The sequence below is a fragment of the Eumetopias jubatus genome, unplaced genomic scaffold, assembly GCF_037043125.1.
Source record: "Eumetopias jubatus isolate StellerSeaLion01/CBP00866 unplaced genomic scaffold, mEumJub1_p1.0 scaffold_4, whole genome shotgun sequence".
In the NCBI taxonomy this organism is placed as follows: domain Eukaryota; kingdom Metazoa; phylum Chordata; class Mammalia; order Carnivora; family Otariidae; genus Eumetopias; species Eumetopias jubatus.
The window spans coordinates 172,369,954-172,396,297 of record NW_028274810.1 but is presented as its reverse complement, the minus strand read 5'-3'; the positions used below and the strand labels follow the sequence as shown (position 1 = coordinate 172,396,297).

The 26,344-nt window shown below is 37.8% G+C and overlaps 1 protein-coding gene and 1 pseudogene across 3 annotated transcripts in view; one reads left to right on the top strand and one right to left on the bottom strand.

Moving 5' to 3' along the window:
* SGK3 (serum/glucocorticoid regulated kinase family member 3) overlaps positions 1-22,150 on the top strand; it is a 137,698-nt gene extending 115,548 nt beyond the window's left edge. For all 3 annotated transcript variants that reach the window (XM_028109796.2, XM_088022808.1, XM_028109804.2), the window contains exons 13-17: positions 547-633; positions 11,355-11,450; positions 13,459-13,614; positions 16,864-16,953; positions 20,349-22,150. In XM_028109796.2, the coding sequence (XP_027965597.1) occupies positions 547-633; positions 11,355-11,450; positions 13,459-13,614; positions 16,864-16,953; positions 20,349-20,519 (600 nt within the window). In that variant the 3' untranslated portion in view covers positions 20,520-22,150. The remainder of the gene's footprint in view (positions 1-546; positions 634-11,354; positions 11,451-13,458; positions 13,615-16,863; positions 16,954-20,348) is intronic.
* LOC114214297 (cyclin-dependent kinases regulatory subunit 2 pseudogene) lies at positions 2,335-2,580 on the bottom strand (annotated as a pseudogene).
* Positions 22,151-26,344: the final 4,194 nt, after the last annotated feature.

Below are 26,344 nucleotides of genomic sequence, written 5' to 3'. Positions count from 1 at the left end.
TCGTTGTTGTGCTTGGTGGAAAAAAGGCAGCCTCAAAGGTTCCACACTGCATCATTCCATTTATGTAACATTCTCCAAATGACAGAACTGTAGAGATGGAAAATAGATGAGTGATTGCAAGGTGACAGGGACAGTGGGCATAGGTGAATACAAAGATAAAGGGGTAGCCTGAATCCTCAGTTTCTTTGGGGTAGTGGATAGTTTTCTATCTTGATGGTAGCGGTAGTTACATAGATCTGCACGTCTCTATTGCATAGAACCACACATATATATACACACACACACAAAGGCATATGTGTAAAAAAAATTAATGAAAACTGAATAAAATGGACAGTCTGGTTAACAGTATTCTACCATTCCTAATTTTGATATTTTCTACAGTTATATAAGCTATCAGCATTAGGAAAAGCTGGGTGAGGGGTACACAAAACTGTACTATTTTTGCAATTTCCTGTGGGTCTATAATTATTTCAAAGTGAAATGGTTTTAAAAATTGTCAGCTTATGCCCATGTGTTGTTTTATCTTACTGCCCCTCTGTTTGTCAGGGACATGTTGTCTTAACAGATTTTGGGCTTTGTAAAGAAGGAATTGCTATATCTGACACGACTACAACATTTTGTGGGACACCAGAGGTAAGAAATATGTCTCATTTGTTGTTTATATAATCAGGTGTAAATGCGAAAATGAATCACGAAGTGCAAATACAATACTCAGAATCAGAAAAGTAGACTAAAACTCTCATTTCAGGAAGCTTTTAGCCACTTGTATATATCTGATAATCATCCCTTCAGAACATTTAAAGTTTATTGATAGTATTTTTAATTGTGATTGTAGGCTACCACAGATAACCCAACAAAGATATAAATTATACTTATTTGTTTTTATTTTTGTTTTTTTAGATTTCATTTACATTCAAGTTAGTTAACATGTAGTGTATTATTAGTTTCAGGGGTAGAACTTAGTGATTCATCAGTTGCATATAACACCCAATGCTCATTACATCAAGTGCCCTCTTTATTTTTTTAAAATTTTTTAAAGATTTTATTTATTTATGTGACAGAGAGAGAGAGCACAAGTAGGCAGAGTGGCAGGCAGAGGGAGAGGGAGAAACAGGTTCTCCGCTGAGCAGGGAGCCCGGCATGGGGCTCGATACCAGGACTCTGGGATCATGACCTGAGCCGAAGGCAGCCGTTAACCAACTGAGCCACCCAGGCGGCCCAAGTGCCCTCTTTCATGTTCCTTACCCAGTTACCCCATCCCCTCATATACTTACATGTTTTTAATGTTAAAAGTTTACCTTAGACTTTTTAAAGCATTTGATTAGATTTCTGATCCTTTAAAAATCACCAATCAACAATGAAGAATGTACTAAAATTGTAATGTTTACACCACTCTAAATATACTAATAGCCATTGAAGTACACACTTTAAAATGAGTAAATTGCATGGTATGTGAGTATCTAAATAAAGCTTTTTTTATATAAGCTAGAGCAAATATGGCAAAATACTGACATTGCCTATAATTAGTGGCAGCTATATTGGTTTCTGTTTTCTCTTTTTCTGTGTGATGAAAGTATTTTATAATAAAATTAACCATTTATTTAACAGAAGAAAGGAAAGCAATGGATGTGGAGGAAAGAAAACCATAAGTCAGGGCGCTTAGGTGGCTCATTAGGTTAAGCATCTGCCTTCAGCTCAGGTCATGATTCCAGAGTCCTGGGATCGAGTCCCACATCAGGCTCCTTGCTCAGCGGAGAGTCTGCTTCTCCCTTTGCCTGCCATTCCCCCTGCTTGTGCTCTCTCGTTCTCTCTCTGTCAGATAAAAAAATAAAATCTTAAAAAAATAAAGAAAAAGAAAACCACAAGTCAGAATTAATCAGAACATCTCATCTTCTAATCATGTTAGCTAGCAGAAAATGTAACCTTCCATTTGAGACAATAATAATCTTTACAAGTCATGTTAAAGCCTTGTTACTCTCCCTACACACATACACACACACACATGCACACACACACACATTTCGTTTATTTTAAACTATCCTAATTTTATTTATTTATTTTTTTGAAAAATGCAACATACAAACTAACAAAAGTAACAGGTAAAGTCAAACAGGCACTTATATTAAAAGAAAAACCAACTAGAAGAAATTTTATCTTAAACACCTTATAGTAACCTATCTGCAGTTGCATTTACTGAGCTCTGTTGCTGTGAAGAATACAGCTCATGCACAGGTATGGATCAACAATTTGTACATTTTTCAAGTATTCACTGAATACTACCTTATATACACATATACATTAAATTTGAAAAAGATTTAATTGGCGATCCCCAGATAGACTTCATTTTTGTTGCTCTTTTGGAAGAGGTCATCTAAAGAGAAGAATATGTGGTTCTGGCTCATGAATCATGTAATGAACCCAGCCTAGACTCTTTTGGACACCAAGTCTCCTCCACTCCTCTTCAGACATCAGATGGGTTTTCGGGACTTGTTTGGAAAGTTCTCTGGGTAACATGACATGCCGGTACTCGTAGTGCTCATCGAAGTACTTGTCCGAGTAGTAGATCTGCTTGTGGGCCATCCTGCCGGTGGGCGGGAGCGACGGGGTGCAAAGAGCGGGCGCAGCGGGCCACACGTCCTGGTCTGGCCAAAGCAACGACTCAACTCTAAACTATCCTAATTTTAATATATTTATAGTGATCTTAGAAGCCAGGTAGTATCTCATCCTTTTTTTTTTTTTTTAAAGATTTTATTTACTTATTTGACAGAGAGAGAGACAGACAGAGGGAACACAAGCAGGGGGAGTGGGAGAGGGAGAAGCAGGCTTCCCGCAGAGCAGGGAGCCCGATGTGGGGCTCGATCCCAGGATCCTGGTATCATGACCTGAGCGAAGGCAGACACTTAACGACTGAGCCACCCAGGCGCCCCGTATTTCATCTTTTTTGTAGAGTAATCGCAAATAACATGATGAAATGTGTGATAAAATGGCTCATATGAGACTTTTAATCAACATCAGAAAAGTTAAAAATAATTAAAAGTAAAAATACTTTGAAATGTTTTTTTTTCCTTCCTTTTTCTAATCTACCCCTAGCTCTTAGATATATTTGTAACCATTCTAGTTTGGTTTGTGTATGAAGAAACATTTTTTTGTGAATGTATATTGGGTTTTTGGAATGTGGATACATTTTTATGTAAATTCTATCTCCTTTAAATTTTTTTTAATTTTTATTTTTTATTTAAATTCAATTAACCTATAATGTATTATTAATTTCAGAGGTAGAGTTCAGTGATTCATCAGTCTTATACCCAGTGCTCATTACATCATGTGCCCTCTGTAATGTTCATCATCCAGTTACCCCATTCCCCCACCCCCTTCCCTCCAGCAACCCTCAGTTTGTTTCCTATGACTAAGTCTCTTATGGTTTATCTCCCTCTCTGATTTCTTCTTCTTTTATTTTTTCCTCCCTTCCCCTCTGATCTTCTGTTTTGTTTCTTAAATTCCACATATGAGTGAGATCATATAACTGTCTTTCCCTGAGTGACTAATTTTGCTTACCATGATACCCTCTAGTTCTATCCACGTTGTTGCAAATGGCAAGATTTCATTTTTTTGATAAATGAGTAGTATTCCATTGAATATATATACACCACATTTTCTTTATCCATGCATCTGTCGATGGACATCTGGGCTCTTTCCATAGTTTGGCTATTGTGGGCATTGTTGCTATAAACATTGGGGTGCAGGCGCCCCTTCGGATCGCTACATTTGTATCTTTGGGGTAAATACCCAGTAGTGCAATTGCTGGGTCATAGGGTAGCTCTATTTTCAACGTTTTGAGGAACCTCCATACTGTTTTCCACAGTGACTGCACCACCTTGCGTTCCTGTCAGCAGTGTATGAGGGTTCCCCTTTCTCCACATCCTCGCCAAAATCTGTCATTTCCTGACTTGTTAATTTTAGTCATTCTGACTGGTGTGAGGTGGTATCTCACTGAGGTTTTGATTTGGATTTCCCTGATGCCGAGTGATGTGGAACATTTCTTTCATATGTCTGTTGGCCATTTTATGTCTTCTTTGGAGAAATGTCTGTTTATGTCTTCTGCCCATTTCTTGATTGGATTATTTGTTCTTTGGGCACTGAATTTGATAAATGCTTTATAGATTTTGGATACTAGCCCTTTATCTGATGTGTCATTTGCAAATACCTTCTCCCATTCTGTTGGTTGTCTTTTGGTTTTGTCGACCGTTTACTTTGCTGTGCAAAAGCTTTTTATCTTGATGAAGTCCCAGTAGTTCATTTTTACTTTTGTTTCCCTTGCCTGTGGAGACGTGTCTAGCAAGACGTTGCTGCAGCCGAGGTCACAGAGGTTACTGCCTGTGTTCTCCTCTAGGATCTTGATTGATTCCTGTCTCACATTAGATCTTTCATCCATTTTGAGTCTCTTTTTGTGTATGGTGTAAGGAAATGGTCCAGTTTCATTTTTCTGCATGGGGCTGTCCAATTTTCCCAACACCATTTGTTGAAGAGACTTTTTCCATTGGACATTCTTTCCTGCTTTGTCAAAGATTAGTTGACCATAGAGTTGAGGGTCCATTTCTGGGCTCTCTGTTCTGTTCCATTGATGTATGTGTATGTTTTTGTGCCAGTACCATACTGTCTTGATGATGGCAGCTTTGTAATAGAGCTTGAAGTCCTGAATTGTGATGCCACTGGCTTTGCTTTTCTTTTTCAACATTCCTCTGGCTATTCGGGGTCTTTTCTGGTTCCATACATATTTTACGATTATTTGTTCCATTTCTTTGAAAAAAGTGGATGGTATTTTGATAGGGATTGCATTAAATGTGTAGATTGCTCCAGGTAGCATAGACATTTTCACAATATTTGTTCTTCCAATCTTCCTCAGTTTCTTTCATGAGTATTCTGTAGTTTTCTGAGTATAGATCCTTTGCCTCTTTGGTTAGGTTTATTCCTAGGTATCTTATGGTTTTGGATGCCATTGTATATGGGATCGACTCCTTAATTTCTCTTTCTTCTGTCTCATTGTTAGTATATAGAAGAGCAACTGATTTGTGTCCATTGCTTTTATATCCTGCCACTTTACTGAATTCCTGTATGAGTTCTAGCAGTTTTGGGGTGGAGTCTTTTGGGTTTTCCACATAGAGTATCATATCATCTGCAAAGAGTGAGAGTTTGACTTCTTTGCTGATTTGGATGCCTTTTATTTCTTTTTGTTGTCTGATTGCTGTGGCTAGGACTTCTACTACTATGTTGAATAGCAGTGGTGATAGTGGACATCCCTGCCGTGTTCCTGACCTTAGGGGGAAAGCTCTCAGTTTTTCCCCATTGAGAATGATATTTGCTGTGGGTTTTTCATAGATGGCATTTATCATATTGAGGTATGTATCCTCTATCCCTACACTGTGAAGAGTTTTAATCAAGAAATGTTGCTATACTTTGTGAAATGTTTTTTCTGCATCTGTTGAGAGGATCATATGGTTCTTGTCCTTTTATTAATGTGTAGTGTATCACATTGATTTGCAGAGGTTGAACCACCCTTGCAGCCCAGTAATAAATCCCACTTGGACGTGGTGAATAATCCTTTTAATGTACTGTTGGATCCTATTGGCTAGGATTTTGGTGAGAATTTTGGCATGCATGTTAATCAGGGATATTGGTCTGTAATTCTCCTTTTTTGGTGGGGTCTTCGGTTTTGGGATCAAGGTAATGCTGGCCTCATAAAATGAGTTTGGAAGTTTTCCTTCCATTTCTGTTTTTTGAAACAGCTTCAGAAGAATAGATATTAATTTTTATTTGAATGTTTGATAGAATTCCCCTGGGAAGCCATCTGGCCCTGGAGTCTTGTTGGGAGATTTTTTTTTTTTTTAAGATTTTATTTATTTATTCATAAGAGACAGAGAGAGAGACAGGCAGAGGGAGAAGCAGGCTCCCCGCTGAGCAGGGAGCCCGATGCGGGACTCGATCCCAGGACTCTGGGATCATGACCTGAGCCGAAGGCAGACACCTAAAGACTGAGCCACCCAGGCGCCCTGTTGTGAGATTTTTGATTACTGCTTCAGTTTCCTTGCTGGTTATGGGTCTGTTCAGGTTTTCTATTTCTTCCTGTTTCAGTTTTGGTAGCTTATACATCTCTAGGAATGCATCCATTTCTTCCAGATTGTCTAATTTGTTGGCATATAGTTGCTCATAATATGTTCTCATACTTGTTTGTATTTCTTTGGTGGTGGTTGTGATCTCTCCCCTTTCATTCATGATTTATTTATTTGGGTCCTTTCTCTTTTCTTTTTGATAAGTCTGGCCAGGGGTTTATCAATCTTATTGTTTCAGAGAACCAGCTCACAGTTACATTAATCTGTTCTCTTCTTTTGGTTTCTATTTCATTTATTTCTGCTCTGATCTTTATTAATTTTATTCTCCTGCTGGGTTCAGGCTTTATTTGCTGTTCTTTCTCCAGCTCCTTTAGGTGTAAGGTTAGGTTGTGTATTTGAGACCTTGTTTCTTGAGAAAGGCTTGTATTGCTATATACTTCCCTCTTAGGACTGCCTTTGCTGCATTCCAAAGATTTGAACAGTTGTGTTTTCATTTTCATTTGTTTCCATGAATTTTTTAAATTCTTCTTTAATTTCCTGGTTGACCCATTCATTCTTTAGTAGGATGCTCTTTGAGTATTTGAGTTCTTTCCAAATTTCCTCTTGTGATTGAGTTCCAGTTTCAAAGCATTATGGTCTGAAAATATGCAGAGAATGATCCCAATCTTTTGGTACTAGTTGAGACCTGATTTTCGACCCAGTATGTGATCTATTCTGGAGAATGTTCCATGTGCACTCAAGAAGAATGTGTATTCTGTTACTTTAGGTTGGTAGGTTGGTATGCTCTGAATACATCTGTGAAGTCCATCTGGTCCAGTGTGTCATTCAGAGCCCTTGTTTCCTTGTTGATCTTTTGTTTAGATGATCTGTCCATTGCAGTGAGTGGGGTGTTAAAGTTCCCTACTGTTATCAATGTGTTTCCTTAATCTTGTTATTAATTGGTTTATATAATTGGTTGTTCCCATGTTAGGGGCATAAATATTTACAATTGTTTGATCTTGTTGGATAGACACTTTAATTATGATATTGTATCCTTCCTCTTATTACAGTCTTTGGTTTAAAATGTAATTTGTCTGTTATAAGGATTGTTACCTTAGCTACTTTTGATGTCCATTAGCATAATAAATGGTTTTCCAGCCCCTCACTTTTGATCTGGAGGTGTCTTTGGGTCTAAAATGAGTCTCTTGCAGACAGAATATCAATGGGTCTTGCTTTTTATCCAGTCTGATACCCTGTGTCTTTCTATTAGGGCATTTAGCCCATTTACATACAGAGTAACTGTTGAAAGGTAGAATTTAGTGCCATTGTATTACCTGTAAAGTGACTGTTTCTGTATATTGTCTCTGTTCCTTTCTGGTCTATGTTACTTTTGGGCTCTCTCTTCGCTTAGAGCATCACTTTTAATATTTTTTGTAGGGCTGGTTTGGTGATCACAAATTTCTTTTATTTCTGTTTGTCCTGGAAGCTCTCTCTCTCTCCTTCTTTTTTGAATGACATCCTTGCTGGATAAAGTATTCTTGGTTGCATATTTTTCTCGGTTATTACCCTGAATATATAATGCCAGTTCTTTCTGGCCTGCTAGGTCTCTGTGGATAGGTCTGCTGCCAATCTAATGTTTCTACCCTTGTAGGTTACAGAGCTCTTGTCCCGAGCTGCTTTCAGGATTTTTTCTTTGTCTCTGAGATTTCCAAGTTTCGCTGTTATATGTCGAGGTGTTCACCTATTTTTACTGATTTTGAGGGGACTTGTTTGTGCCTTCTGGTCTTTATACCTGCTTCCTTTCCCAGGTTAGGGAAGTTCTCCACTGTAATTTGCTCCAGTATACCTTCTACCCCTCTCCCTCTCTTTCTTTTTTCTTCTGGAATCCCAATTATTCTAATACTGTTTCACTTTATGGTATCACTTATCTCAGATTCTCTCCTTGTGATCCAGTAGTTGTTTATCTCTTTTTCTCAGCATCTTTATTCTCCATAATTTCGTTTTTCTATATCACTAATTCTCTCTTCTGCCTCATTTATCCTAGCAGTTAGGGCCTCCATTTTTTATTGCATCTCATTAATAGCCTTTTTTATTTTGACTTGATTAGATTTTAGTTCTTTTATTTCTCCAGAAAGGGATTCTCTAGTGTCTTCTATGCTTTTTTCAAACCCAGCTAGTATCTATATAATCATTATGCTGAATTCTAGTTCTGACATCTTACTTAATGTCCATACTGATTAGGTCCCTGGCAGTCAGTACTGCCTCTTGTTCTTTGTTGAGGTGAGTTTTCCATCTTATCATTCTGTCCAGAGAAGAATAGATGAACAAGAGAACAAAATACTAAAATGGCAACAATGACCCCCACAGAAATATACACTAAATAAATCAGAAGAGACCTGAAACCAAAAAAAATAAAATAAAAATAAAAAAAGAGAAAATAGGGCGCCTGGGTGGCTCAGTTGGTTGAGCGACTGCCTTTGACTCAGGTCATGATCCTGGAGTCCTGGGATCGAGTCCTGCATCGGGCTCCCCTGCCCAGCAGGGAGTCTGCTTCTCCCTCTGACCCTCCCCGCCATGTGCTCTTTCTCTCACCCTCATTCTCTCTCTCAAATAAATGAATAAAATCTTAAAAAAAGAAAATAACCAGGTGAACAGAACAGATACACTGGATCCTGTGTGTATTTTGGTCTGTTTGTTAGAAGAAACTGCATCCCAAAATTGTAAAGAAAGAAAAACATACACACACACAAACACACACACATAAAATTAAATACAAAAAGGATAGAATGTAAGTGTAAAAATGAAAAAAAAGACTTTTTTAAAAGTTGATAAAATAGGGGTGCCTGGGTGGCTCAGTCAGTTAAGCGTCTGCCTTCGGCTCAGTTCATGATCCCAGGGTCCTGGGATCGATCCCCAAATCGGGCTCCTTGCTCAGCGGGAAGCCTGCGAGATTCTCCCTCTCCTTCTGCCTGCTGCTCTGCCTTCTTGTGCGCTCTATCTCTGTTAAATAAATAAATAAAAATATTAAAAAAAAATAAGTTGATAAAATAAGAAATTGTTTGAAAAAGGAGTGAAAAAAATTAAAATTGGAAGACTAAAAAATCATGGGGGGAAAAACATGTATTCTATATACTATTTTCCTGTAGCGCTGGAGTTTTCCAGTTCTCTGATCAGTAAACTCGGTCTTAGCTGAATGTTCTTGCTGATCTTCTGGGAGAGGAGCCTGTTGCACTGATTCTCAGGTGTCTTTGCCGGGGAAGAATTGCACTGTCCTTGCCAGGGGCCCAGGCTAAGTAATCCTCTCCAGATTGCTCCAAATGACTTTTGTTCCCTGAAGGCTTTCCAGGCTGCTTTAGAGGATGAGAATGAAAATGGCGGCCTCCCATTCTCCCTACCAACCTCCCTACCTGGAGTCCAAAGCTAGGGGCCCACTCTTCAGTGCACCTTCGGGGAAAAGCAGTCAGTCACTCCTGTCTCCCTGGTCTTCCGCCACACTCCTTGCTCACCCAGCCCGTGACTGTTTCTGTCTCGGGCACGTGACTAGGTTTGGAGCCTCCAAATTCTGCAAACTGCTGGGTTGCGCACTCGTGCCGCTCCTCTGCGGGGGAGGCGGAGGGAGTCTCGCAGAGGATCTACTGCTTGCTGGACTCGCCCGACCATGCCTGGGTTTGCAGTATATGGCAACCCTGAGCTCAGAGCCCACTTCTGAGCTGAGAGCCCATTCCTAGGCTCTCTGATTGCTGCTGGCTTCCCCAGTCCAATGCCTGGGAGCTCTGCCCCACTCAGGCACCGCGATCTCCCTGTGACCCTTGGGATCCTCAGTCCCACCTAGGATTCCACCCCATTTCACCACCTCTGCACCTTTCAAGCAGGGACATCCCTCTCCGGAGCAGACTTCTAAAAGTTCTGATTTTGTACTCACTGGTCTGTTACTTTCCGGTGCTGGCCGAGGGAGGCTCCCTCCACCCATGGTTAATCTTCCTATATATCCCCTCGGATTCACTTCTCCGTACCTCCTCCTTTACAGAAAGTGGCTGCTTTTCTATTTGTGGAGTTGCGGCAATTCTTTTCTTAGATCTCCAGTTGAGTTTGCAGGTGTTCAGAATGATTTGATAGCTACTAGCTGAATTCCTGGGGCCAGGTGAAACTAAGGTCTCCTGCTCCTCCGCCATCTTGGACTATCTTGAATGTGTATCGATTGTATAGTTATCAAAATCTTTTTCCTTTAAGAATTTTATTTATTCATTTGAGACAGATACAGAGCGAGAGAGAAAGAGAGAGAGAGCAGGAGCAGTGGGGCAAGGCAGAAAAAGAAGGAGAAGCAGACTCCCTTTTGAGCAGGAAGCCCAATGCGGGTATCGATCCCAGGACTTAGAGATCATGACCTGAGCCAAAGGCAGACGCTTAACCTTCTGAGCCACCCAGGCGCCCCAAGTTATCAAAATCTTTAAGTCCTGTAGTTTTAAGAGAGGAAACAAGTTTTTTTTGGTCCTCTAAATCTAAATGTAATCAGAAATTACTAAACCCTTTTAATATATTTTGCCATTTTTTTGGATCACATTAAAAAAAAAGCCTAAGAAGAAATTATTTCCTTCATATGGGAAGAGAAAATACATATTTTGCAATCTCGAATTCAAATTCACCATTTTATATGTGTGAAATTATGTTTAAATGTTTTACAAATAAAATGTGCATAGCCATCTAATAACTTACACTTTTCTAAATAATATGTTAGAGAATTATATAGTAATTACAGTAATTACTATGGTGATTAATAGTAGTTACTGTTATAATTCTCTAATAACAATGCAATTCACATTCTTTTTTCTTTAAATGAAGGGGAAAATGGATTATAATTGCCGCATTAAAAATTCTTTCTTCAAGAGAAACAATTATGAGTAATGATCAGAGGAATTTCTAAAATAATCTTGTGAAAGACTCTCCCTGCCCCCTCAGCCCAATACCTAGTTTACATAGTATTACAGATTTCTACATTTGTTGTCCTCTTCTGTTTGCCCTAATTGCATCACAGTTTGTGGGGGGAAGTGCTTGAATATGTGTATTTTGAAAAATGTGCCACATGATTCTGAAGAATACTACTGCCTGAGAACCCCTGGTATAGGATGAGCATACCCAACCAATTAAAAATCTAGATAATATGTTTTTAGCATCATAGTGACATCTTAAATTTGTTAAATTTCTTAATTATTCCTAAATTTTATCATGAGTTATTTATTCAGTTGATTTAATATTTAATGTTTTCCATAGTACCTTGCTCCTGAAGTAATCCGAAAACAGCCCTATGACAATACTGTAGATTGGTGGTGCCTTGGTGCTGTTCTCTATGAAATGCTGTATGGATTGGTATGTATTTCTGCTCTCTCATTATTGTTCCAATTTATTTTCATTATTTTGAGTTGTCTCTCTTTTTTAATAATCCCGAGGACTCTTAGATAACACTGATTGAGCAGTAGTAGTAACCTGGTTAAATGAATCCAGAATCACATTGGGGATATATACAAAAGGAAAAACTTTTCCTTTGTTACTGGTCTTTCAATTTTTTTTCACTGTTACACTAATCACTACTTACACTAATCAATATTCTCATCCAGCTTGGCATTTTTTAGAAATAGACACTAGCTATAACATTAATATTATTCACTTTCATACAGTTTACCCATCATCATTCTGCCCAATTTCAAAAAGATGGAAAGAAGATTTCTGTATTAATTAGAAGATCATATCTTTTGGGTTTTGCCTTGTATTTTATTTTTATAGGATTAATAACTGGTGCTTCACTTTTTCCGCCAATAAGAAACCCTCTATTCCCTTTACCAAAAACATTACTAGATTTTATTGAAAAAGTATATTCACTATGAAATCATTTACCTCAGTTTTTATTAATTGAAGACACATAAGGCCAACCAGTGCTTCTGATTAATGTGTGTAAAATTGTTTTACTACGGTAATTAATATTCCAACCAGGAGTGCCTGGCTGGATCAGTTGGAGGGGCATGTGACTCTTGATCTTGGGATCTTGAGTTCGAGCCCCATGTTGGGTGTACAGATTACTAAAAAAATAAATAAACTTTAAAAATATATATCATTCCAACCAAAAGCAAGCAATTTAGGCACTTTGGTTAGTTTACATATTCTTATAGGACCAATTTTTCTTCATACTTTTCGAGATATTTAGAGTAGTTTCTAAAGTCTTTTTGTGATCCCATGAGTGTCCAGCAGCCCCATGCTGGGGACCATGCACTCATCACCCATGCTGCTGATCACACTAAGCTAAATACTATCATCAGCAGAGACCTGAGCTGGGGCTTGGTTTTTTTGATTCACTTTTTGTTTTGTGTGGGGTTTCCCCCCCAAAAAACTGGGGAGCTCTCATTGAAATCCAACACATGAGGTACATGTTAGAGCATTTGTCTTGTGTTGCTAACTTTGAATGATAGATTCCTATGGCAACCAACACTGTCTCTTTTTTGCCCTTGCTTACTAAAAGATTTAGTGTTCTCATTATAGTGACTTGGAATAACTGATATACCTTACTTTCTTTAAACGCTGAGTATTTGCTGTCCAGATATTTCTGAATCCTTTAAATTTCTTTAGAGGACTCTGAAGGTGGAAAATACTGTCATTGTATATAAAATGCAATTGATTCAAAAGGGAACATTTGAAACATAGATTTCACTAATGACACATGAACTTTTTAAAAATAAAGTTGGATTTTAAAAAGTAAAAATGTTTTGCTTTCCTGTAAAAAAGAAAGTGACAGGCTATATAACTGCCTTAACTTTAAAAATTATTTTTAGTTTAAAAATTAACTCGACAATAAACTGGCTAATCCTCATGTTGAAGCTGTACAGGGCTTAGGCTGTGAATTGTAATTCTGCACAGTGTACCCGTAATGCTGTTATTACCCAAAGTACTTAGGAAGGAGCACTATCTTCATGTCTCCATCTCTACTGGAAATCTCTGTTTTAATTCATTTATTCCCAAGTCTCAAAAAATTATTTAATATTAGATCTGTGTTGAATCTCTGTGTGCAGTAGTTCTTTCCTTATGCTTCTAATGAGGTTGGTGGTTTTCTCTAAAGCAGATACTATTACAAGTTTCACAGTTTACACCTGTCTGCAGCGTATTCTTGAACATTCAGTGAACGCATGTTGGGCTCTACATGGTGCTGGGTTTTAAACCCTCTTCACATTGGAGACCACACTGCAGATGTACACGTGCCCACAAGACCTGTGCATTTCTAGAACTGTCCAGACCCAGACTGATCCCTGTAGAGCAAGGCCAAATCCACTCTTTTAACCCTATTTCGTCATAGCTTAATTAACACTATTTTCCTTTTTCCCCCCGCCAGCCTCCTTTTTATTGCCGAGATGTTGCTGAAATGTATGACAATATTCTTCACAAGCCCCTAAGTTTGAGGCCAGGAGTGAGCCTCACAGCCTGGTCCATTCTGGAAGAACTCCTAGAAAAAGACAGGCAAAATCGACTTGGTGCCAAAGAAGACTTTGTATGTACATCCTTCCCAGTATCTGCTTTATTTAAGCTTAAGATTTGAAGAAAAATTCTTATTTTATGTGGCATTTACTGGGACGAATACAGCTCTTAAACAGCACCATGGAAAAGAAGCATGCTTGTCCCAGCAGTTCTCACCAGTGTTTATAGTGTTTGAAGCACTTGCACAAGGTGGCTTTTCATTTGATCTTCGTAACAGTTCGAGCCTCTCCTCTTCACCCCTCACAGCCTGCCTTCTCACCCTGTTATTTATTTGATTTTCATTTATAAGAATTTTCCTCCCTTTTTAAAAAATGTGTGGCATGCATTTTTTGGTTACCTAACCTTTTAAATCATTTTACTTAAGAATTTATTGAATATGCCTCCTGTCTGCATGAGGTAATACATTTTGCCTTGAACTAACATTTAATAACATTTTTTCTTCTGAGAATTTGGTGACACCTCCCTGAGGTAATTATAGAATCTACAGGTTTGTTTGGTTTTTTAAAAAATCAGGGCAATTAAGAGTGCCTGGCTGGCTCAGTAAATGGAGTGTGTGACTCTTGATCTTGGGGTTGTGGGTTTGAGCCCCACAATGGGTGTAGCAATTACTTAAAAATAAAAGTCCTTATGGGGTGCCTGGGTGGCTCAGTTGTTAAGCGTCTGCCTTCGGCTCAGGTCGTGATCCCAGGGTCCTAGGATCGAGCCCCGCATCAGGCTCCCTGCTCTGTGGGGAGCCTGCTTCTCCCTCTCCCACTCCCCCTGCTTGTGTTCCCTCTCTCGCTGTCTCTCTCTCTCTGTCAAATAAATAAATAAAATCTTTAAAAATAAAAATAAAAAAATAAGTCCTTAGAAAAAGGGTAATTAAATTGCTTGTGTAGCCACTGGTGTTATGTTCACATGTCAGTAAATTCATGAACTATTGGGGAACATGAACTTTTACTTTTTTTTAAGGATTTTATTTATTTATTTGACATAGACACGGCGAGAGAAGGAACACAAGCAGGGGGAGTGGGAGAGGGAGAAGTAGACTCCCTGCTGAGCAGGGAGCCCGATGCGGGGCTCGATCCCAGGACCCTGGGATCATGACCTGAGCTGAAGGCAGACGCTTAACCAACGGAGCCACCCAGGTGCCCCAGGGAACATGAACTTTTAAATTCATTTAAATCTCATACAAATTCAGGATGTCTGGGTGGCTCAGCCGGTTAAGCATCTGCCTTCGGCTCACTCCATTACCCCGGGGTCCTGGAATTGAGTCCCACATCGGGCTCCTTGCTCAGTGGGGAGTCTGTTTCTCCCTCTGCCTGCTGCTCCCCTGCTTGTCCTCAAACTCTCTCTTTCTCTCTCTGACAAATAAATAAAATCTTTAAAAAAATAAATAAACTTCCAACACTCTTGTTCCATAGGCTTCCGCAAGATCCCACAGTCATCTCATGCTTTCCTTTCTGTATTTCTGGGCCCTCTTCCGTAATGTCCTGTGTAAACTCCTTTCTTCAACCTGATGGTTAAGTGTTGTGGTTCCTTGTGGTTGTCCTAAACCCTCTTTCCTTCTTCTGCGCTCTCTTCCTGGACAGTCTCAATTGGCCCAATGGCTTTGGTTCTCGTCTTCATCTCACATGTCTATAACTCCAGTCCAGACCTCTCTTCTGAACTCGGGACAATGGGATATATGCCTATTCGGCACCACCCTTCGGATTTCTTGAGAGAACTTCAAACATAGCATGTTCAAAATTAAACTCCTGCCATTTCCCTTTTGTGTGCCTCAGGTCAGAAATCTGAGTCATTCTTGACTTCTCGTTCTTCCTGTCATATTCAACAGACAGCCAGATCTTGTTGTATTTGCCTCCTAAATCTTTCCCACAACCACACACTTTTCTACTCACACTGTGATTACTCTTTTTCTGCCATTTTCAACTTATTTTTTTTAAAGACTTTATTTTTAGGTAATCTGTACATCCAGCCTGTGGCCCAAAACCACAAGCCTGAGATCAAGAATCATGGCTCCACAAACTGAGCCAGCCAGGCACCCCTACCATTTTGAGTTTGTGTTTGGCCACAACAATAGCTATTTTTCCTTCATTTGCTCATGGCTTTCCAGTCCATTTCCCTGTTACAGTCCGAGCGGTCTTAAAAAACAAACCAAAAATCCCCCATATTTGTGACATTCCTAAAACTCCCTCATGATTTCTCATAATCCTAGAATAAAATCCGAAATTCTTAATGTAGACCCAATATGATCTGACCTCTTTGCCTCTCAGGCTTCCCCTTGTGTGACAGTCCCAATCCTTTCCTGTAATGCAACAATATTTGACTCATTTTCTTGATCAAACTCACCTCTTTGCCACCTCAGGACCTTTGTATTCTGCCTGGAATGTTCTCCCCCTCATTTTTTATATGACTAACTTTTGCTCATCTTTCACACCTCTGATCAAACATTACTTCATCTCCAAAAAGGCTGTTTAGACCCACCAAACTAGGTTGGATCCTACTTTATACACTCTTGTGTCACCTTGCAGGGAAAATAACTGGAATTGATACTCTGCCAGCCTTTGATCATACTAACCCAGAATAGAATTTTTTTTTCTTGGTACGATAACTTATCAGTTTGATTTTACCTCTACCCCAGTGTGTAAAAAAACTCTCTTACCTAACTTCTTTTTTACCTCTCCCATTCAGATAATAATTACAATTCTTTGTGCCTATGTAGTGCCTTCTTTTTTTTTTTTTTTAAGGTTTATTTATTTATTTGAGAGAGAGAGCATGGAGGGGAGGGACACAGGGAGAGGGAGAGAGAGCCTTAAGCAGACTCTGTGCTGAGCGCAGAGCCCAGTGTGGGGCTTGATTCCACGACCCTGAGATCACAACCTGAGCCGAAACCAGGAGTTGGATGCTTAACTGACTGCCACCCAGGCACCTTGTGCCTTATTCTTTTCATATCTCTTTTATTTCCATATTTTTCACTAGTCCTTAAAATTGCATGTGAAGTGTCTAAGACAAATGTTAACTCCATTTTACCTACAAAGAAATTATGACTGTGAAGAGGATATAACTTAGGTTGGTCATTCTGAATAACTGTCCTGTCTGCTCTGGTGGTAGTCTCTCCACTACACTATCTTGCCGCATGAATACCATTAGCATGTACCTAAAAAGAATTATTGAGGGACAAAGTGGTAATGGTTTGGCTTCATATAATTATTCAGTGAGTACTTAATTGTATTTTTCAACATTAGTAAAAAAAAAATTATGTATTTCTTTAACATTCTAGCTTGAAATTCAGAATCATCCTTTTTTTGAATCACTCAGCTGGACTGATCTTGTGCAAAAGAGGATTCCACCACCATTCAATCCTAATGTGGTAAGTGTCTATCCACATCTTATTTTCTGAACTAGTGAAATGTAGAACTGTAGTTCATCATAATTTTAGCAATAGATCTCAAAGTCTAATGTGAATGAAACTGAATCATCAGTACCATTATTTGAAAATATGTCTCTCGGGGTTTATCTAGTGCACTGATAACTTCAAGATGACCAGTAAAATTATATTACATTGGTAAAAGTATCTTTTAGCATAGTAATTATGAAGTGTTTCTTTGGAACATGTATAAAAAGGGATGAGCTCATTAGATTAAAAAAAAGATGCAAATTAAGTAAGTGAGGTGTCTCATGCCTATAAATCAACAAACATTTTAAGTAACATTAATGCACATTTTTTTCTAGAATGATACAAAACCAAGCACAGGCAAACATTAATGGTACTGTGAATTGTTAGATACCTTTTTGGAAAATAAAATGTTCATGTTAGCTTGACTTGTTAAATCAACTGATGGAAACATTTTACCTAAAGATTTTTTTTTTTTTAAAGGAAAGTTTCATCAAAGATCTGTTTACAATGTTACGATGTTGAAAATTTGGGGAAATAAATACAGAACAGTAGGGAAATTTTTAATAATCATCAGTAGGCCAATAATGATGTTACTATTGATGGCTATATCTTTAGGCATATACTTTTATGCATTAAAATATGTAATTTATTCCTTATGCTACCAAGTTACTACCGTTGTTGTCCTTCTTATTATACATATTTTATAAATGAAGAAATGGAAAGTCAGAGATGCCACATAGCTGGATTAAAAAGTAGCAGAGCAAGGATTCAAATCTGTGCATTTCAAAATCACTATTCTATCTATGCTTTCTTATGCTCGATTGCCTTTTCTCGTTAAGTGAATGGTAATAATAATAAATGTAAAAATGAGCAGGCACTTAGAAAATCCTTATAATGTTAAACAAAAACATGACAGTCCTTATACTATAAAATAAACATGGCAATTTTTGTGACGTGTTATTATAGCAGTAAAAATAACAGGTAAGGACTAGGAGAGAGTATAATATAAACCAAGATTGATTTGGGGTTGCGGGATCATAGGTGAATTTTTTTTTCCTTTATTTAAAGTGTTTTGGTGTTGTGAAATTCATGACATACTTTTTTAGTAAATTAGTGCAGAATAAGGAAATTGCTTCAGGAAAATATTACTTAGTCTACTCATTTTGTTAAAGGTTTGTTTCAGTGCATAGCTTATGACTAGTAATATTTAATAGGTGTGACACTGTACACCTATTAACAATATTTGTAGATTGCCTTATTTCATATAGCTTATCCAGAAGTGACTCCATTAAGGACAGTTTCTGTCCCTAATTTCTAGAGTTTGCACTAAGAACCTAGGACCTTTAAAAATTATTTTATTTTTATTTTTATATTGAAAGTCTTACTGAGTTTAGTTTAGCTCAAATAAATATGTCATCAGGCACATTAAAGAGTTAGGTACTCCTAAGCAGTACTGGAAATGGAAACAATGTTGACTTCAGAGTCAGTACCTCCATTTGGATCCCCACTCTTTTTGACTAATAAAATTTTTTAAAGCAAGATCCACAACCAAGAAGCCACAGAAGAAATTGGTAAATTTGGCCACATTAAATTTAGAAATGTCTACATGGTAAGAAAGAAAAAAAAACAACAACACTGCAAATAACAAACTGGGGAAGATTTCTTTAGCACATAAAGCATTCTTACAAGTCAATGAGAAAAAAGACCAATGACCAGTAAAAACATGGACAAAAGACACAAAATACGCAGTTACAGAAAAATAAATACAGATGGCTTTTAAATATATGGAAAGATGTTCAAATTCACTGACAAACTCTAATAGGTTACCATTTTCCACTTAACGGATTAATAAAGATCAGAAAGTTAGAGGATGTTAATGTAGACGTTCTCCTACTCTGTTCTCAGTACTTGCATCCTTTTATTTAACTCTGACAGCAATTCTATGAAATAGTACTGCTATTTTCCATATATTACAGATGAGTTAACTTAGGCACAGAAAAGGTTAAATAAGTTTCCCAGAGTTTAAAGAACTAGAATTTGAGCTCGGGCTCTTCGAAGACAGATCCTTCCCTCACTCTTAACATAAGCAATACAGTGTTATCCCTGTCAGTACTAGCCATGAGCCCTAAGAGCATTCATAAAATATCTATAAAGTCAAGTAAAAGAACATTTGCCATCATTCACTGAACACCTTCTACATGTCAGATTCTGGGAATTTTGTGTATTAACACATCAGATCCTCACAACACCTTAACAGGTAGGTGGTAGTATTCTTACTTACAGGAGTGGAAACAGAGATAGGATAATTTATATAAAAAATTAAAGCTAGCAAAAAAAAAAAAATTAGAGCCAGCAAATTTCATAGCCAGAATTCAAAGCTTAGTCTTATTCCAAAGCCCATGCTTCTGGGGTTCCATGTAAGAATTTGATGACATTTTATATATACACATAAATACAACTTGTAGTATTCTTCTTCCTCTGTGGAGGAATTTCTCATATTGAGGGATCTAGCATTCTGGGTTTCCCTTGTCTGTGCTCTGCTGTTTATAGACCTACCAGGCTAACTGTATCCTTGGCTTAGAGTACCTGCCTTGGATCCTTGTCTGTTCACCTTGGTTAGACTTGCTGACCTAGACATGCTAAGGATTCCCTCCCGCTTAGAGCAGAGATAACCTAGAGATTCAGGGATGAGTTCTAAGAGTGAGTCACTGGGATTTGTGTCTCAGTTTTTATCTGCAAATACGTCAGAAGGGGAAAGTGCGGTAGTTTGTACCAGATTTGTAAAGGAAGACGAAGAACTGCTTCCATCAAGAAGCTGCCATGCTTTATTTCCCGGGTTCCCAGCTTCTTTAGGCCTCTACAGCTAAGGTGTCCTAGCCAAATGCCTAATGACCTTTGTAGCACAGTTTTATTTAATGCCCCTTTATTCTCCTCAAAAGGCTTCACCTAACCAGAGTACAGAAACTAGATGGGCAAGCATTTGATGGGAGCTCAAGTGAAAAGTGCCATCCTGAAAACCTACCTGGACTCCTTTTCTAAACTTAGAGGTGGTGCTGGGTAGAGAGAGAGGGGGTCAGTTGCAGGGCCTGAGGTTCAAGTTACCATAGGTAAGGACTCTGTTATGCTAGCTTACCTCACCCTTGTCTCCCCCCACTTCCAACAAGAACTTTGCTAGAAGGACAGATAACCTCACCTAAATAGTAAACTCTGGAAAGGAAAAGCAGAAACTGTTTCAAAGAAATGGCGAAGTAGGAAGACATCTAAACTTGCCAGGAATAAATATATAAATTCATGAAGTGGTTTTAATGAAAGACTAAATTAGTGAAAAACAAGCTAAGGTGAATAATAATATGCTTTTGATGTTTTAGGCAGGACCAGATGATATCAGGAACTTTGATGCAGCATTTACGGAAGAAACAGTTCCGTATTCTGTGTGTGTGTCTTCTGACTATTCTATAGTGAACGCCAGTGTGCTGGAGGCAGATGATGCATTCGTTGGTTTCTCTTACGCACCTCCTTCAGAAGATTTATTTTTGTGAACAGTTTGCCATCCAGAAACCATTGAGCAAATATAAGCCTACAGATGAGACTGAAACTCCTCTTTGTGTGAATATATTCAAATATGTTTAACTAGTGCCTCATTTTTACATGTAATGTTAAAAACTATGAAAAATGTATTTTCTGCTGTATGCAAGAAAATAGGGCATTTCAAAGAGCTAAGTTTTGAATTAAAATTTCTATTATTGTTTATTAAGCTTATTTTTAAAGAGTTTTAAAAGCTATTGTTCTCAGCATTAACCTATTTTTAAAGAAAACATTTTGCTAATGACTGTTTTCCCCCCTCAGTTTACACTAACATCTACCCAAGACAGACTATTTTTCAACAGCCTGTTTCAGTTTGGTTAACATGACATTAATGCCTTTGTAACTCTCTACTTTGACCTTTGTTCTCAGATCAGAACTATGCAATTGGTATGTGGTTGTTTAAGAAGAAACCACATCTTTCCATGATAAGTCATTCTTTGACATAATCAGTTCTTGGTAGGATTAAAATGTAAAAGCATAGTTAACACATGGGCTGTGAGTTAACACTTTGAATAAGTGTTCATTCTGCAGATCAAATTAAGAAATAACAAAAGGAGACCCATTGCTTTTGAAATACCAATTCAAATTTGTGAATTATTTTTCTCTGGAAGAAAAGTAAAGGCTTAATAGTTAGAAAGTTTAAAATATTCCCAAAGATCTGAAGGGTAATAAAATACTACTGGATTTTTTTTTAGGTGGTGCCAAAAATGAATGTCTCTGTGTCATGTATTTATATTACAAATACGTTCTATTTATGTTCTTTCTGGTCTTTATGTTGTTAAGTAGGCCTAAATCTCGGTATTTGCTTTTGCAAAAAGCTGTTCAAACTGTCTTTCTAATTGGTTATTAGTGAAAAATAGTGAGCCTTCTAGAGTATTTACCTAATTGGGAATATAAAAAATAGAATAGCAAATTCTTGGTCAGTATATATATTTCACTACAGTGTAACAAAAGTTAAAAATGATTCAGGCAGATGAAATGTCAGTATCTTTTTTGTCTTAGAAAACACAGGAAACTCACCTTAAAATCATACTAAAAGCAAACTGTGTATTTATCATTATAAAAGAGAATACAGAAAAACTAAAAAAGAATGCTTGCCTTGGAATTCAGCTTCTTAGAGAAGAAATTTTTCAAGTCATGTAGGAAACATCGTGAAAGTTTAGGGACCAACTTATTATGCTTCAGGAACAAGCATTCTTTCCATGTATTTTCTCTTGAGAAAGGAATCACAAAAGCATTTCACATACCCTTTGGCTTAAAAATGTTCAGCAAAATGGGAGGGGGGTGTACTTTTGTTAGATTAATAATGTTTGCATCCAATACACTGAATCTTCCTTTAGAGGTAAGACTGTAATAGCAACACTGTAAATATGTGGTTTATTTGGCACTACTGTAAGTTCTGCTTTTACACAAAGTTCTTTGCTTATTATAAAGCAAAACAAAAACTAGTTTCTTGTATGATTTTTTTTTACTCAGCCACTCCTTAATTAAACTGCCAAAAATTAAAGTGCAATATTGTATATTTTTAAGAACAAATTTAAATATGCTGATGTTTATTGGATCACAAGAAATACAAATCTTAAAGTATAATAAAACTAGCAAAAAGATTAATAAGCATCTAATTCCTGTCATTATTTTAAATTAAATTGGTGATGGTTTATAAAAGTCATTACAAAAATGAATTATTTGTATATGTGAGGGATAAAAGTATAAAACTTTATATTTGGACACACATAAAAGATTATCTAGATTATCAGCGGCTGACATATTTAATATTCAGGGAATAAACATCTTCCAAGTTTCAAGTTTATTTTTTCTGTCATAGCATGCTAAGTCTTTTAGGAAAAAACGTGTGCCCTTTGAATAGTTGAACCATTTCATGGCTATTGCCAAAATAAATTCAAGGGTCTGAGTGAAGAATCCCTAACATTCTTCGTGTTATCCATACCTCTTATTTTATTGCATATGGTATAGTGAAGAGCTTCCCAGCCATTGTTACAGCATAGTACACACTGAAGTTGACAAGTTTTCAGCATACCTGGGGGGAGGTGCTAAATGATGTAGATAGAGACTGGAAGCAGGTTCTCCGTTCAAAATTTTTACATGCCAAAATAATTTTTGAACTTAAGATATTTGCAGAGCCAACAAACACTGTTTGGATATAATTTTAGCAATGGAACATTTAAAAGGTGGTTTAAATATTTCAAATATTTATTACTGTAAAATTTGATCACTATAAAAACTTATCATTACCAGTGTCTTTTAGCCTACCTTTAACTAGTAATTATTCACAGTCATGATATTAAAAAACTACACAGATAGGGCACCTGGGTGGCTCAGTCGGTTAAGCAGCTGCCTTTGGCTCAGGTTATGATCCCAGGGTCCTGGGATCGAGCCCTGCATCAGGCTCCCTGCTCTGCGGGAAGCCTGCTTCTCCCTCTCCCACTCCCCCTGCTTGTGTTCCTTCTCTCGCTGGCTCGCTCTCTGTCAAATGAATAAATAAAATCTTAAAAAAAAAAAACTACACAGATGTTACTGTATGAAAAGTGGGAGTGAGTATTACAGGAAAATTTGTGATATTAGAATGACTTTTTCAATAAACTGTTGAAATTGATGACTTAATTCCTCATATATGTAGTTTGGAAGTTAAGTCTGTTTTAAAAGTGGGATTTTCTGCCACTTGCCTTTAAGATTGGTTTTTACTTTTATTGATTTTTACAGGTTATTCCATATCCCAAGGTGATTGTTCTTTTATTATAAAATCCTAAAAGTACATAGATGAGTGTCAGGCATCTTGACTACCTTGAAATAATATGCCAAGTTTTGTGTATGAATGAAATTGACTTGCAGCAGGGAGTGCTAAATGGCTTTGTTCAGATACCCAAAAGGATTCACTGCTGTAAAAATACTGGGTTTCCTCTCTGCCATTTTAGTTCTTCTTTGCTCACCTACAATTAAGAGTAATTGCTCTCTAACTTCCCTGAAAGCATTCCAATTGGGACTTTTTACGTCTTTAGCATTTTTGGTCTCTTACCAATATTGCATAATCATTCATTTGTAATCCTTTTTTTTAAGATATTTATTTATTTGAGAGAGAGAATGAGAGAGAGAGAGCATGAGAGGGGGGAGGGTCAGAGGGAGAGGCAGACTCCCCGCTGAGCAGGGAGCCTGATGTGGGACTCGATCCCAAAACTCCAGAATCATGACCTGAGCCGAAGGCAGTCGCCTAACCAACTGAGCCACCTGGGTGCCCTATAATCCTTTTTTTTTTTTTTTAAAGATTTTATTTATTTATTTGACACAGAGAGCACAAGCACGGGGAGCGGCAGGTAGAGGGAGAGGGAGAAGCAGGCTCTCTGCTGAGCAGGGAGCCCAATGCGGGGCTCCATCCCAGGACACTGGGATCATGACCTGAGCCGAAAGCAGCCGCTTAACCAGCTGAGCCACCCAGGCGTCCCTGATTTGTAATCCTTGAAACACATTCCTTAATAGTTAAAAGGACCCATATGCAAAAATAGTTCTTATTTTACTATTTCCTTATATTATGTCCATTTTTACAGAGGTAAATAAATCAGCAAGAAACATAGCTATTTCAAAGTGTACCTTTTCAATAATTTACCCAAAGTCAAGATAGAGAATAATTTAAAGCAATATTACACACAAAAAAGCCTACAGAGAAGTATAAACTCAGAGTGATTTATAGCAGTGAAGTAGCCAAAGGATCCTACAAACAAAAATTATTTTTACATGTACTAAAAATGATGAACACCATATCTTTAATAGCATAAAACAAAAAACCACATCATTCTATATAACCCTTCTTACTGGAAGAGCCAGACACGTTTGGTGATTTTACAAATCTTGTGTTCAAATGTGACTTGAAAGTTTTTACTGAAAATTCTCTTTTGCAGGAATATATCTGATAGATTTATCCTTTTCCTTCTAACATATTTTCAGTGTTCTCATGTTATTAAGGAGCAGAGATTTACACTTCGATTTTAGTTGAGTTTCTGTGGGAAAGTCTAGAATGAGTTATCAATATTTAAGTGTTTTTATGTTTTATTAGTTAACTCATGGAATCTGGAAGGCTTATGGGCAATGAAACAGACTTACCCAAATGGTCTAATTTATCTCAGTGTGTTGGACTTTTTTCAGTTCTTTCCAGAAAGTAGTTAATACAGCCTTGGTTTTTTTTAAATTTTTCTCTCATGCCTCAATAATACAGAAATTATAGCTTACTTTGTTAATGATACATTGATGTTGAACATTAACACTTACTTACTTTAGAAAGATAACCCTAGCTATATGCCTCAAATAGATATCAAAAGCAAAGCTTTGGGGGCACCTGGGTGGTTCAGTTGGTTAAGTGTCTGACTTGATTTTGGCTAGGGTTGTGATCTTGGGATTGTGGGATCAAGCCCCAGATCAGGCTTCACACTCAGCAGGGAGTCTGCTTGAGATTCTCTCCCTCTCCCTCTGCCCCTCCACCCACTTGTGCACTCACTCTCCCACCTCCAATAAATAAATCTTTAAAAAAAAAAAAACTTTGTCAGAATTCATATGACTTTAACACTTAAGAGCTGTGCATTTATTTGGCTCTATATAAATTATACCTCAGTGAAAAATATTGAAAGACAAAGCTATATATAACAAAAAATAAAATTTAGATAACCCATAATACTACCATCTTAAAGTATTTGAGACATTTTACCACATTACATGTGAAAGAATCCAGGAATTTGGAGCCAAAGAAAAAGGTGAAGAGATGAAAATAGCCCAACCTGAACCATGTACATGCACGACAGGGACTTCCTTTTTTCCAGTTCCACCTGTAAGGATCTTGGAAGTTACCAGATAAAAAGCTGAACAGACTGAATCATCAACTACTCTTCTTGGATACAGAATAAAAGGGAGGATGCAGGGCACACTGCTACCCCCAAAATGGGAGAGTGAGGTGAATATAAGAAGTTGCAACTTACTGTAGCAGAGACTCAACCACTGCGGGAGCGGTGCAGGAGTTGGAAAACCTGAACTAGATTAGCAAGTTGCTAGAGGCTAAGTGAAGACAATTGAAAGTGAAAAAGTCCAGGGAAAGCCAGTCATAGGGATCCCCACAATTTTGTGAAACTGACCTCCCAGAGCTCAAGGAGCTTCTCACAAATACTGGAGAAAAACTCTCTTGCGATTCCAGGAGAAGGAGAGGAAAAGGGACACGTTTCAAATATGCCAGGGCATTCTGGTCTTCTGCTTTTAGGAGAAACTAGTTAATCAGAACCTGACCTGCAGGGGTATTCTCAGAGCCTAATATGCAGGAAGGAAAGTACCAAACTCTAGTCAGTTCAAGTCTTACATATGGGAGAAGGGAAATACCCAACTTCAGTCCACTCTAGCCACCCTGTCCCACCTAATGGGAAAGAAAAAACTAAGAAACACACTAAGTTTGTCCAGAGGCATTAAAATAAATGATCGAATCAAAGGATTATAGAACACTTCCCTCTCACCATACTGTATCACAACATTTTAAAAGATTTATAGCACTTCCTTTTACCCACTACGTCATGCCTGGCCACCAAGAAAAACTACAAGGCACACTAAAAGACAAAAACAAAAGCCCACACAATTTGAAGAGAAAGAGCATCAGAATGCAGGGATGTTGGAATTATCAGACCAGGAGTTTAAAACAAGTATGATTAATATGTCAAAGTCCCTAGGGGCACCTGGGTGCCTCAGTTGTTAAGTGTCTGCCTTCAGCTCAGGTCATGATACCAGGGTCCTCGAT